We start from the raw sequence: 14,542 nt of genomic DNA, 5'->3' as shown, positions 1-14,542 counted from the left end.
TAATCATTAACGACATATATCCAGTTAGCAAACGATTTGGTTGGTTAAGAAGACACAATGACTACCGAGAAGAAAACAAGTGGAAGAGAGTCTTTATTTGTCAATGTATGATGAAAATCAGATGCCCACCTTGCTTAACACATATTTCCGAATTAAAAGAATAATTTGATCAATGTTTCTATGTTTTTTATTATTATATGACAACACATGGACATTCGGCTTTTGCCCGTTGCAACGCACGGGTATTCCACTAGTCTACTTAACAAACGACCGGACCGCGCGATCAAATCGTATTCCAATATTCCGTGGATGAATCACGAGTTCCTGGCGATGGTTAAATGATGGAGGAAAGAAAATGGCAGCTCCCTGCGTCTGTCCAGTATGACTTTATTTGATCGAGAAGAGAAGAAAGGCCGAGATGATAGGGTGGGGGGACGTGTACAGGGTGGCGGCCGCCATGGCGCCGCTCTACTTCGCCCTCGGCCTCGGCTACGGCTCCGTGCGGTGGTGGAAGCTCTTCACCCCGGACCACTGCGACGCCGTCAACCGCCTCGTCGTCTACTTCGCCTTTCCGCTCTTCGGCTTCGACTTCACCGCCCGCGCCGGCTCCTTCGCCGCCGGCTACCGCGTCCTGGCGGCCAACGCCGTCGCCAAGCTCATCGTCGTGCTCGCGCTCGCCGGGTGCGCCGCCGCCCGGCGCGCCAAGGCCGCGACGCGCCGCGGCGGCGGCAGCGCGCCCTCGTCCTACTCCTGGTGCATCACCGGCTTCTCGCTGGCGGCGCTCAACAACGGGCTCCTCGTGGGCGTGCCGCTGCTGGACGCCATGTACGGCAAGTGGGCGCGCGACGTCATCGTGCAGCTCTCGGTGCTGCAGGCCGTCGTCTGGCTCCCGCTGATGCTGGTCGTCTTCGAGGCGAGGCAGGCCTGGCTGGAGGTGACCCCGGAGCCGGCTGATCAAGGCGCCGTCGCGCGCGAAGAAGGCGACCTGCAGGAGGCGCCGGGGAGCGACGTCCACCGGCCAGCAGCAGCCGGAGATGGCCGGAAAATGGCGGCGACGGGGTGCGCGTTCTGGGCGCCGCTTCTGCGAGCGGTCGTGGTGAAGCTCGCCCGCAACCCCAACGTGTACGCCAGCCTCCTTGGGGTCGCGTGGTCTTTCGTGGCAAACAGGTTTGCATGTGCCATGTTGCACAATAGATTTTCTCTTGGTAGTACAATGGTTGGATTATTAGTTGCAATAATTCATCCAATTAGTAATCTAGTGCATGTGTTTGCAATCATACAAATGTAGGTGGCACCTGAAGATGCCAAGCATCATAGATGGCTCCATCGCGATCATGTCAAAGACCTGCATTGGAATGGGAATGTTCAGCATGGGTACGTACGTAACCACCTAACAAATCTTGGTGCAATTAGCTATCAAAAAAGTCTACTGCAGTTAGATTCGTTTCGAGATGGGTTTTGCTATTCGTTTGCCAAACCAAACTCCATGGTCAACCTTGCGTTTCTTTTTCCTCCATTTTTAGTAGGTCTACCTTGCGTTTTTTTAGAATACTACTCCCTCCAATTGAATGAACAGGACGCACAAGTATTGTAAAAACTTACTACAGATTAGACAAATAATAATATATATATATATATATTATATAATTGAAAACTTATTTCGAGTACGAATTCAACGGTATACTTTTTGTCAAATATAACCTACCCTAAATTTGATTGATCCAATTAATTGTCAAAGTTCATTTTTAAAATGTGTGCGGGCCTCATTCATTGGAGTGGAAGGAGCACCACATTTACAGCAATGATTTTTTTGACAATAACAAGTCAATCGATCAATTATAGTTGTTTCATGGCAACATTTTGAGTTTAGGTTCTATTATGGAGTTAATTACACAAATCACCACATTAAGAGCTAGGTTTGCAGAAACCACCGACCTATGGGTTTGTGACAAAAACACTAATTGGTGGGTAATCTCTTTGCATAAACACTGTTTGGCGAGTTTGGGTGGGTTTTTGTAACAAACTTGTAGACCAATGGTTTCTGCAAACTTAACCATCAATGTGGTGGTATTGTGCAATTAACTCATATTCCCTCCGGTCTTTTTTAGTCTGCATATAAGTTTTGTCCAAAGTCAAAGCATCTCTACTTTGACCAAACTTATAGAAAAAACTATCAACATTCACAATGCCAAATCAATATTATTAGATTCGTCATGAAATGTAGTTTCATAGTATATATATTTGGTATTGTAGATGTTGATAGTTTTTTAACATAAATTTGGTCTAAGTTTACAAAGTTTGACTTGACGCAAATCCAATACGCGGAGTAAAAAGGATCGGAGGAAGTATATTATGTTCACAAGAGGAAATGTAGGGTATACGTGCCATGGTCTCCATAGAAAATTCATGTGTTACAACTTATACAAATAAACAAGTGTCACTAATTTCTATCTCTCGTGAATGTATGATTTACACAAAAACAACTAAGCAACTAAAATTCATAACATCATACTTATATGCCTTTTCTATTCATGTGTTTTCCAAATCATGTGATCTGGAGGGACACCTAACAATGTGAGCATTGAGGCATGAGAATAAACTCCGATTGTTGCATTGTAGGCATGTTCATAGGACTACAAGACAAGTTTATTGTGTGTGGACTAGGCTTGACCGCGTTGAGCTTGGTGTTGAGGTTCATCGTGGCACCGGCCGCCACCGTAGCTGGAGCCCTAATTTTAGGACTCCGTGGTGACCTTCTACGTGTTACTATCTTGCAGGTGATTATTGAATCATTGTTACAACAATAATGTTACATTGCCTAATTTTTGAAGCCAGCTATTCTAATCATACTTCTTTGCATTCACCTTGATAGGCTGCACTGCCACAGTCAGTCGCAACATTTGTCTTCTCACGAGAGTATGACCTGCATGCTGGTGTACTTAGTACCGCGTAAGTAGTTGTTGATGATCACACTATTTGATTTGACTGTTCCTTTCTTTATGTGTCTCTGTTTTTGGACAAATGCAATTGATTTTTGTTGTAGAATGTTATATATAATAATAAGTCGAGCCATTTTTATTTTGCAGGATTATAGTTTTTTTTTTTGAATAAGAAGGAGTATTAGGGGTCTTGGCCAAAGGCCAAATACAACGTATCACTCTCGTGGCATGATATTACACAAATGTTTCGCACCGGCCAGACACCATAGCGTCATCTCGTCTTTGATTCTAGCTACTAAAACCCCAACAGGCACTGCGACATTACGAAATACCCTAGCATTCCGCTCTTTCCAAATTTCCCAAGAGACGAGCAACATAAGGCAGGTAAGCGGTCGTCGAGATTGCGTCCTGTTGGAAGCGTTGGCGCTCCACCACTTCTTCACCGTGTCAACCATGGCCCAGTTCTACGGGTAAATGTCATGAAGGCCAAGCCACGCTTTAATCATGTTCCATACTCTAACCGTGTAGCGGCATTTAAAAAGCAGATGAGCCGCCGATTCCTGGACTTGCTTGCACAGGGGGCACATGTTGCAATTAGGCCACCCTCGCTTCTGAAGCCGGTCTGCCGTCCAGATTCTATTGCTGATGACTAGCCAAGCGAAAAACTTGCATTTTGGGGGGGCCCAAGTTGTCCAAACAATTTGAGGCAAGTCCGAGTCGACTAAACCGAAAAACTGCGCACTGTAAGCCGTTGCTGCGGAATAGTGACCATCCTTGGTGAGCTTCCAAATGATGGAGTCAGGCATGTCAGGTATTAGCTGAACATGAGATAGCTTCTCCCATAGGTTGACGAACTCATGAAGATGGTCAACAGTCATTGCCCTGAGAGGTCTTCACCTGAGACACCCAAAAATTGTTGAGGAGTGCTTTCTGGACCGAGCAATTTCTTCTTTGTGACAACTCAAAATTTTTTGGTGCAATGTCCTTGGGTCGCAAACCATCAAGCCAAGCAGACTCCCAAAAAATGGCACGAGTACCATCGCCCACGACTACTTTTGTGGAGGCCGCAAAGATGTCTCTATCCTGTCGGTCGCATGGCGTCCCTAATCCCACCCAAGGCTTGACCGGAGTAAGCCACTCACACCAGAGCCAACGAATGCGCAGAGCAGATGCAAACTTTTTCAGATTGAGAATGCCAAGACCCCCATGAAGTTTTGACTTGCACACTTGCTCCCAATTAATCTTGCATTTTCCTCCAGTGACTTTGTCACATCCAGCCCACAAGAATGCCCGTCGGAGCGCATCAATCTTGTTCATCACCTCAACCGGAAGGTTCAGCGCCGTCATATAATAGATAGCAATGGCCGTAAGCACGGATTTGACCAACACAACACGTCCTGGAGAGGCAACGTGTTTACCCATCCACGGTGCCAATTGGGCTGCGATCTTGTCTTCAAGCGGTTGATAGTGGATTCTTTTCAACTTCTTGACCGAGAGAGGTAGGCCCAAATACTTCATTGGGAAGGAGGAACGGTTGACCGGGAAAGAGTGTAAGATGTCCACCAGGTCCAGGTTCTCACAACGAATAGGAGCAACCAAGCTTTTGGTACAGTTCGTGACCAAGCCAGTGACTTCCCCAAAACTCTTTAGGGTGCGGGCAAAGAACTCAACATCAGACTTAATGGGGGCAAGGAAAACAGCTGCGTCGTCCGCGTGGAGGGAGGCACGAATTGACATAGCCTGACCATCGAGGGGATGGAGTTTTCCTTGGGCGGTGGCCTTCTGGAGGATTAGGTGTAGCGGATCAATCGCAAGCACGAATAGGAGAGGGGAAAGCGTATGCAGGATTATAGTCAGCACACTGGCTTCGTTGCCTGTGTTAACCGCATATTATCTTGTTTTAGGGCTTGTAATATAGGTTAATTTTTCCTCTACTAATTTCGGTGCTTCATTTTTCATTGTAAACCGGAATGAATTTTTGTATGTATGTATGTATAGGTTTTGTATCTGTGGAGTTCACTCCAAGTTGCAGTGAAGTCGCTTTCTTTATCAGGTTCTCCAAATATGAAGCAAGTTCTTTAAGAAAACCGGACTTCTCGTTTTTATCTCCCTCTTTAAAAAAAATAGTGCATATCTCCTTTTTTTCTGAGAAAACAAAGTTAAACCGGTATAACAAACTCGTCTAGTAGGTTCTCCTAAAAAAAGAAAATAAAAAAAAACTCGTGTACTAGGTAGGAGTATCTTGTTTTGCTTTGAACAGTATCGTCACGACTCAGGAGTCAACTGAATTAAAAACTCCCTATAAAATCGTGAGTCCCATCATCGGCTGTCGGCGTCGTCCAACGTTGGCATCGTGTTGGTAGAGCAAAAGATGGGAGCAAGCGCGCTGCCGGCGCTGCTGGTGGCGGCCGTGCTGCTGCTGATGGCCGCCGCCGCCACGGCGATCACGGTGGAGGACTCGGCGCCGGACAACATCCAGCCGCTGTCGACGCTGAACCTGGCCGCCGCGCAGGTCGCCATGGACCCCGGGTCGGCCATCCACGCCTCACCCGACGTGCTCGGCAAGGACGTGAGTGCACGCACGATTCACTCGTGTATATATGTATGTATGCGTGGATGAGCCGCGCTGTTTAATCCGGTTACTGGATGCGTTGCGTTGCAGGGGGAGGATTCCGCGTGGGTGGCGGTCAACTTCACGACGCCCTCGCCCTCCTCCGACCACTGGATTGGCCTCTTCTCCCCGGCCGATTTCAGGTAGTACGCAAACACACGCCCAGCTTATAGCATACTAGTGTCAATCATGATCAATGACCAGCTTACCACAATTAATTGGTGCTAGTACTTGTCATGAGATCTGTTGAGCTGTCCGTGCAATCTGTGATCGTGTGTGCGTGCAGCTCCGGCATCGGGAGCGCCAGGGTAGCAGGGGAAGGAGATGCGCCCGCAGGGCTGCCCGTGGCTCCGATCAAGGTCAGTGGACAGATACAAAGGCAGCCAGGAATTAATAGATGTCACACGGGACACGCCTGTACTGATCTGTGTTGCTGTGGTGTGTTGTTGCAGTACAAGCTGGGCAACTGCGAGCCGGATTTCCTGCGCACCGGCGGCGGCAACACCAGCTTCCTCCTCATCAACCAGCGCTCCGACTACGCCTTCGGCCTCTTCTCCGGCGGCAAGGACAAGGTAAGATCGGTCTCTTCTCGATTGCAAGAACAATTATGCCTTCGGGCTCTAATCATGCGTTCCTCTGCAGCCTAAGCTTCTGGCGATCTCGAACAAGATCTCCTTCGCGAACCCCAAGGCCCCGGTGTTCCCGCGCCTGTCCCAGGGGAAGCAATGGAACGAGGTGAGCTCAAATTAGTTAACCGAAAGTATTGATCGCCTGCACATGTGTATTCTGTTCCCTGCTCATGTGATTGTCCTGCGTGTAGATGGCGGTTACGTGGACGAGCGGGTACAACATCGGTGAGGCGTACCCGTTCGTGGAGTGGAGGATGAAGGGCGAGGAGACCTCCAAGCGGACGCCCGCCGGCACGCTCACCTTCACGCGAGGCCACCTCTGCGGTACGTACAGTCCAGGGTTCAGAGTTCAGAGCAGTTGCTGCTGTTAATTCAGCGTTCTCGAAATTATCGCAGGTAATCCGGCCCGTGGACAGGGCTACAGGGATCCGGGTTACATCCATACCGCGTTCCTCAAGGACCTCTGGCCAAACAGAGAGTAAGAACATGACACTGACAGCTGAATCAGATTCAGAACATTTCACTTCTGAAACTGAAATCCAACATATTTCTTCGCACTCATGGCTGTCATGTTTTTCTTCAGGTACTCATATCAGATTGGGCACGAGCTGCAGGACGGGACGGTGGCGTGGGGCAAGTCCGCCACCTTCCGCGCGTCCCCCTACCCGGGCCAGGCTTCGCTCCAGCGCATCGTCATCTTCGGCGACATGGGACTCGTGAGAATTTTTCATCACATAAGAAAATGTTCAGCTGTACTATAAGCCAGGCCACTGATCATGGTGTATGTTGCTGGGTTGCAGGGGGCAAAGGACGGGAGCAGCGAGCTCCAGGGATTCCAGCCCGGGGCGCAGGTGACCACCGACCGGCTGGTCAAGGACCTGCCCAACTACGACGCCGTGTTCCACATCGGCGACCTCTCCTACGCCAACGGCTTCCTCGCGCAGTGGGACCAGTTCACCGCGCAGATCGAGCCCATTGCCTCCAAGCTCCCCTACATGGTCGCCAGGTTCGTCCGCTCACCCTGAAAATCTTGCAAGTTCAGATGCACTTTTTGGTACTCAGCCATGTTAATAAGTTTCTAATGTAGCGGCAACCACGAGCGGACGTACATGGACACCGGCGGGTTCTACAACGGCAACGACTCACACGGCGAATGCGGCGTGCCGGCGGAGACCTACTTCTACGTGCCGGCGGCGGCGCACCGTGGCAAGTTCTGGTACGCCGCCGACTACGGCATGTTCCGCTTCTGCGTGGGCGACACGGAGCACGACTGGCGGCCCGGGTCCGAGCAGCACGCGTTCCTCGACGCCTGCTTCGCCGGCGCCGACCGCAAGCACCAGCCGTGGCTCGTCTTCCTGGCGCACCGCCCGCTCGGCTACTCCTCCAACGACTTCTACGCGCAGGAGGGCTCCTTCGCGGAACCCATGGGCCGCGCCCTGCAGCCGCTCTGGCAGCGCCACCGCGTCGACCTCGCCGTCTACGGCCACGTCCACAACTACGAGCGGACGTGCCCTGTCTACGAGAACACGTGCACCGTCAAGGGCAAAGATCGGCAGAGCAGCTACGCGGGGGCGATGGGAGGGACCATCCACGTCGTGGCCGGCACGGGCGGCGCCAAGCTGAGGAGCTACGCCGGCGGCGCGTGGCCGCAGTGGAGCGTGGCGAGGAACGAGAGCTTCGGGTACGTCAAGCTCACTGCTAGCGACCACGCGTCCATGCGGTTCGAGTTCATCCACAGCGACGACGGCGCCGTGCATGACGCCTTCACCATCACCAGGGACTACAAGGACATCATGGCCTGCGCCGTCGACAGCTGCGCGCCACACACCCTAGCCAACTAGAACTGCTAGTATAGCTTGCGGAATGCAGAATTGCAGTATTAAACTCTGTGTAGAAATTTCTTCCCTTTTTCTTAGAGTAGAATTTATGCGTGTGTTCGTCTTAATTTCTTTGAGGCCGGCCCCTTCTCATCCATTCTGCAAACTGGGAGAACAAATGACGAAAAAAATACATCTGTGCCCAAAGAACTGCAATTTAGGATGTGTTTGGTAGCCCGCATATACCTCATTCAGGCCTGCGCGGGAAGAAAATGATCTGTTGGGCCTGCATAGCATGAACATTCCCCGGCCGACCGGTCGCGCCCCGGCTCCTCCACCCCTCCCTGTCACCGTCGCGAGCGCTCGCCGCCGGGCTTGGCTCGGGCGACGCTGGGGCGGCGGCCCCTGGCCATTCCCATGTCGGTGGCATCGCGACGCGGGGCGGAGCGGCTCAGGATGGTGTCCCTAGGCAGCAGTGGTCCAGCGCGGCCAGGAGACCTGCTGGGTGGCGGCGTTGCCATTGGCAGCGGGGTGGCGCGGTGACGTGGATTGGTGGCGCCTGCTCGGCCCAGATCTGGGTCCTTTGGGTCCCATCTGGGTTTGGCGGGTCGGCGGCGGAGCGTGGTGTCGGCGTCCCTCCCGAGAAGCAGCGGAGGTGCGTAGGGCTGGTGGAGGGTGGCGGTGTTGGCACTGCTGGTGTTGCAACGCGGTGGCCGCGACATTGCAGGCCCGATCTAGGCCTGGCCGGGCCCGGGTGGCATGGTATGCCCCCGCTGCCGCGACCGAAACAGTATTGGAGGCACAGGCCTCCCGCGTGATGGCGGTGGAGGTGGTTCCCTCCCGCGCGGCTCCGGTGTTGCCGCCCTTGCTTCCTGGCACTGCTTGTCTCTGTCCTCTTGGCCTCGTGTTGGTATTCTTAGCGAGGCGGCGTAGATGATCTCAAGACCGTCGTGGCGCGTGCTGGCGGGTGGCAAGCTGGGTGGGTAGTTCCGGATCGGGTGGGTAGCGTGTTTGGGGTGCAGGAGAAATCCCTGTCGGTTCTTTCGGCTCTGACGCGGTGACGCAAGCGGGTGTCGCCTCTCCTTCCTAAAGGTGTCGGTGTTACCCATCCCCCACTCCCCTCCGTGTGCTGGGGGAAACCCTAAGATATGTTCGGGCAAAAGTGTCGTCGACATCGCATTCCTTCCTGGAGGTGCTGCTTGGTACGCGGCGGTCCGAAGCCTTGGCGTGTGGTGGGACAAAGCAGCTGGAGGGCGCAACAGTGGAGGATCATTCGTGGTCTGCCGAGCTGCCGTTGTTGGCATTTCTTTCTTCTTCTTTCTCCTTTTGGGCGTGATGTGTTGTTCCCCCCAGAAAATGCTATGTGTTTGGTGTGGTTTTCCCATCCACCTTCCTCCTCTCATGGTCGCCAGGCCGAACCCATCCACCTCCTCCCTCTCCCGCTCCAGCGCTCTGCCCATGCTCCGGTGCTCCGCCATAATCCGGAGGAAGATCACCTACTACACAATGCTCGCGCCGGAGTGCCGGTACTAGATCCAACAAGAGATCTGGGCGAGACAGGCTGCGCGTGCTGGCTCCATCGCTGTCGGGCTGCCTCCGGACTCGCCGGAGCCGAAGGAGGAGCAGCAGCCAGGGGAAGAGGAGGGAGAGGAGCTGGCTCCGATGGAGGTGGAGGAGGCGAAGCAGGCGGAGGCCGAGTTCGCCGTCGCACAATCGGTGGAGATGGCGGAGCAGCAAACCATCCCGGAGTCCACTAGGATGAGGCATATATGGAGGCCAACCGAGCCAAGCGGCGTTCGACGCGCTCTTCGCCGAATATTTTTTTGAACGAAGGCTGGAGAAGAGCCCGACTTTGAATTAACAAAGCGATCAACCGGCTAGGAGACAAGACTACAAGTTACAACAAGAAAGAAAAAGGAAAGCGAAAATAAAGATTTAATGTGCTCGTTAAAACAACTCAAAGGCAAAGAGCACACAACACCCTTGCCATCGAATGCCGCGAAGCCAAAACTAGATAACCTACTAAGGAGAAGGGAGGAGGGCACCACCATGCATGTTTTGTGTCGTTGACTGCCACCAAAGGACCAAACCGGGGTATCACATGATCTGACTCCGTCGCCGCAAAGGGACCCTACCCTTTCACCTAGGCTCGATGGATGCCGCACCGGTGGCCGGTGGAGTGGTTCACCCTAGAACCCAAAATCAAAGTGCCCAAGCTATCAAAGGAGAGGCACAATGAACAAACCCACATGAAACGGAGAACCGACCACCCAATCACCGTCGTCGACAGCAGCAAGGCAGAACACCGAATGAGAGTTATCGAACGAAGGCGCTGAAACCTCAGAGAAGGCCAAAAGGATGCAACACCATGCCCCCGGTCAAGGATAGGAATTGCCAACGCTAAAGGCCTAACGCCGGCACTGAGGCAAGGACCCCAATCCCCTCGCACCTGCAGCTGGAACCCTCCACACCTGGACCCGATTAGGATGCTGAAGATGATATTAGGCCACACATGCCGCCATTGAACCACACCCAGAGCCATCTCGGATGACACTTTCAGGAAGGAACATACCACCAAAATGCCGTTGTCGCCACCCAAATGTTGTTGTCTTCGCCGAACTCAATGCGAAGATAGAGGAGAAGGAGGCCAGAGCAACTACCGCCCATGCTGCCGGAGCCGAGCACTGAGATTGTTGACATCTCCGATGAGGAGTAGATAGGTGATCGACGTAGTACGTAGGTTTATTTCATTTGCGTGTCTTTGTATGGATTTAAGAATGTAGTATAAGATGTCCGGAAGCAACTCGTGAAATTTGAAACGTGTCGAGTCACTACCAAAGGACGCGTCCGTGTCCACGGACATTTGAGGGCTGTAAATGCTCTAACGAGGAAAAGAATTCTATAAAACTAGGTCTCACGCGAGACCCATCCTGATAGATGACACGTGGCATTCACAAATCACAAAGCATCCCCCACCCCCCCTTAAAATGCTTTGTGATTTGTGAATACCACGTGTCATCCATCAAGACGGGTCTCACCTGCTAACCGTAAGACCTGATCTCATATAATTTTCTTCCCTCTAAGGAGCACACCGGCGGTGATATGACGAGCAGCCCGGGCGCATCACCACAATGACGGTTGGATGGGGCGACGGAGAGATCCGAGACCATTGTTGCTTTAAGATTCGTATTGCCAGGTGTCCCATGCGGGAGAGGGGTCTCACGATTGGTTGTGCACGATCCGGTAGTACAGGAATTTTTTTTCCCAACGACAGGCATCCACTTCATTTGGCTTTCGACGGGAAGACGCGGTTGACCATCGATGGCCGCCGCGACGGCGACGGCAGCCTTCGTGGTCGTGCGCCCACGCAGCCGAGACTCAGCTAGCCACGCCTCTTCTCTCTCAACCGCCGGCGCCGGCACCCGCACTACTCTTGTCCACCACCGCGGCCACGCTGCACGCCGGCGCCTCCCGCTCTCTCGAGCCCGAGCTCTGCTGCCCCACGGCCTCCCCCTGGTCCTGGTCTCCGACCACTGGGGCAACTGGACGGTCCTCCTGTCCGCGGCCGCGCTGGGCGTCTGGTCCGAGAAAAGCACCCGCGCCGGCAAGGCGCTGAGCGGCGCGCTGGTGAGCGTGCTGCTCGGCCTCGCCGCCACCACGGCCGGGCTCGTCGCCGCCGACGCCCCCGCCTACCGCGTGGTGCTGGAGTACCTGCTCCCGCTGGCCGTGCCGCTGCTCCTCTTCCGCGCCGACCTCCGCCGCGTTGTCCGCTCCGCCGGCGCCCTCCTCCTCGCATTCCTCCTCGGATCTGGTACGCGCGCTTCATCGATCTACAGTTCCACTACTCAGCTAGCTGACAATCCATGACCCATGACCCATCTATCTTTCTTGGAAATGGCAGTGGCGACGACGGTGGGCACGGTGGTGGCGTTCGCGCTGGTGCCGATGCGGTCGCTGGGGCCGGACAACTGGAAGATCGCGGCGGCCCTCATGAGCCGGCACATCGGAGGAGCCGTCAACTACGTGGCCGTCGCGGAGGCCCTGCAGGTGACCCCGTCGGTGCTGGCCGCAGGGCTGGCCGCCGACAACGTCATCTGCGCGCTCTACTTCACCACGCTATTCGCGCTGGCCGCCAAGATCCCCGCTGAAGAGACGGTGCATTCCAAAGAGGGAGTCAACGCCAGCGGCGAGGCCACTCCGGCTGCCGGCGGCGGCGACAGGCTGCCGGTCCTGGAGAGCGCGACGGCGCTGGCCGTGTCGTTCGCGATATGCAGAGCAGGCAAGCACATGACGGCCCTGCTGGGCGTACAGGGCGGCAGCCTCCCCTGCATCACAGCAATCGCGGTGGCGCTGGCGACACTGTTCCCCTCGCACGTCGGCAAGCTCGCCCCCGCCGGCGAGGCCATGGCCGTGATCCTGATGCAGGTGTTCTTCGCCGTGGTGGGGGCCAACGGGAGCATCCGCGACGTCATCTGGAAAAGAATTCTATGAGACGTGGCATTCATAAATCACAAAGCATCCTTCATCCCCCACTTAAAATCAAGGAGGAAGAGATTAGATGCTTTGTGATTTGTGAATGCCACATGTCATCCATTAGGACGGGTCTCATCTGCTAACCGTGAGATCTGGTTTCATATAATTTTTTTCCACATCATTCACACGGCGCCCGGCATCTTCGCTTTCTCGTTGGTGCAGATCGCCGTGCACCTGCTGGTGATCTTGGGCGCTGGGAAGCTGCTGGGGTTGGAGGAGAAGCTGCTGCTCATCGCGTCCAACGCCAACGTCGGCGGGCCGACCACCGCCTGCGGCATGGCCACCAGCAAGGGCTGGAGCTCCCTGGTCGTCCCCGGGATCCTCGCCGGCATATTTGGCATCGCCATCGCACCTTCCTCGGCGTCGGTTTCGGCATGTTTGTCCTCAAGCACATGTGACGCAATGCACCTGCACTTGATAGAAAGAAGAGAGAATCAACCTGTAGTAGAGCCTGATTTCATGGGCCTTGTTCAGTCGGGTTATCACTGAAACTGAAGTGAGTTCCTGTTCTGATGGTGGGAATGGTTCCTGTTCTGATGGTGGGAATGGTTTCAACTGGTAAAAAATAGGTTCAGACAATGGTAGGATGCACTGCACTAATATATATGTAATGTATGTATGGTCATGGAATTGCCAACTGAATCAATCATGTGCTATATGGGAAGCTTGTAAGTCGCTTTCTACAATATGTACTATGTGAATATCAACTTGTCTTTTCATCTAAGTGTAGCTGCCAGCATTCGAGTAAGTCTTTTCATATCTCAGTGTTAGTCTCTTGTATATTTTTTTCAATAAAGGATGGACTTTATTAACTCAAAATGAAGCATCAAGAGGATACAAACACAATAAACATACACCCGGCCTTTGCATAGTTAGAATGTACATAGCCGACATCAACGCACGCACACAAAACACGCCGGTAAATAGCTAAGTCATATAAGACCAAAGCTATACGTAGACGAGAAAAAAAATTAAAAAAATGCCCTAAAGCGATCAGATCAACGATCAGCAAACTATAACAATGACCATATCTGCACCGACCGTCTCATGACACCACGCGGACGACGAGATTCTTCAACAGCAACGCCTTCAGGAAGTGAGCGACACTCAAATGTCACCGTCACCGGATCCAGCAACCCAAAGCTAGAATCTAGGCTTTCACCCTGAAAAATCAGTCCGAGCATTCCGAACAATGCCTTCAATAAGGTAACGATGTAAAACATCGCCATTGCTAGGTATACCAAAATTGGGTCAGACCTAGACTTTCATCCCGGAGCTCGAAACCGGGTGCTCAAGTAGCACCACCATTGAAGTCATTCAGGTGTTGTCGCCACCACTTTTCCACAATCCCAGCAGCTATCATCGCTGCACAACCATCCCTCTGTATTAAAACTCCACCCATAGTTTGCATCTCGCCACCGAAGTCAACCACCTGATCTGCAGAGATGAAACTCACACAAAGATCTTTCAATGGCGACCGCAATCAGCGAGGCAAGTAGCCAGGACCATGGGCTGCAACTAGTCGGTGGCCGTCATCTGCACGCACGTGCACCTCAAGCGGCCGTCTGTGTGCGTAAGCATCCATGCACCAGCCCCGCATGCTTGTCTTGATCTATTCCAAGCCATGGAGACGAACCAGATCGGAAGACCGGAATCACCGGCTAGCAACCAGATAGGGACGCACCAAGCCATGGAAATAATCTAGATCAGAAGGCTGGCAACCACCAGCAGACTGCCACATTGGGATGCCGGCAATCACCAGCGAACTTGCTAGATCGGCAGGGCCAGCAACGCACCACGGCGACGGCGGCGGCCAGATCAGGAGGCAACCACCAGGGAAGATCCAACGGTGCAGCCTCCTGGAGAATTGGAGAAGCGCACAACTCGAGCTGCCTCAAAGCCAAACCAATATTGGCTATTGGTATGGAGCAGCCATCGCATCTTCTCCAGGCCGATCTTCAGATCTCGAGGAAGACCCTCAAGGAACGAAGGGCGTTAAGTCCAAGCGGCTAC

General features: G+C 53.3%; 2 protein-coding genes and 1 pseudogene across 2 annotated transcripts; all 3 read left to right on the top strand.

Moving 5' to 3' along the window:
- Positions 1–418: 418 nt before the first annotated feature.
- On the top strand, positions 419–4,857 carry LOC119297592 (probable auxin efflux carrier component 5b). Its single transcript, XM_037575323.1, has 5 exons — positions 419–1,167; positions 1,289–1,374; positions 2,620–2,777; positions 2,873–2,949; positions 4,785–4,857. Exons 1-5 carry the CDS (start codon positions 419–421, stop codon positions 4,855–4,857), a joined length of 1,143 nt encoding a protein of 380 aa, XP_037431220.1.
- A 453-nt stretch (positions 4,858–5,310) lies between these two features.
- Positions 5,311–8,155, top strand: LOC119299740 (probable inactive purple acid phosphatase 27). Its single transcript, XM_037576894.1, has 10 exons — positions 5,311–5,508; positions 5,602–5,693; positions 5,837–5,909; positions 6,003–6,122; positions 6,193–6,285; positions 6,371–6,503; positions 6,576–6,657; positions 6,763–6,895; positions 6,980–7,185; positions 7,267–8,155. The coding sequence occupies exons 1-10, from the start codon at positions 5,311–5,313 to the stop codon at positions 8,018–8,020; spliced, it is 1,884 nt and encodes a 627-aa protein (XP_037432791.1). The 3' UTR covers positions 8,021–8,155.
- Positions 8,156–11,263: 3,108 nt separating this feature from the next.
- On the top strand, positions 11,264–13,253 carry LOC119302197 (annotated as a pseudogene).
- The last annotated feature ends 1,289 nt before the right edge of the window (positions 13,254–14,542 follow it).

Source organism: Triticum dicoccoides, chromosome 5A (genome assembly GCF_002162155.2).
Source record: "Triticum dicoccoides isolate Atlit2015 ecotype Zavitan chromosome 5A, WEW_v2.0, whole genome shotgun sequence".
Classification (NCBI taxonomy): Eukaryota; Viridiplantae; Streptophyta; class Magnoliopsida; order Poales; family Poaceae; genus Triticum; species Triticum dicoccoides.
This window is presented reverse-complemented; position numbering and strand designations above follow the sequence as displayed.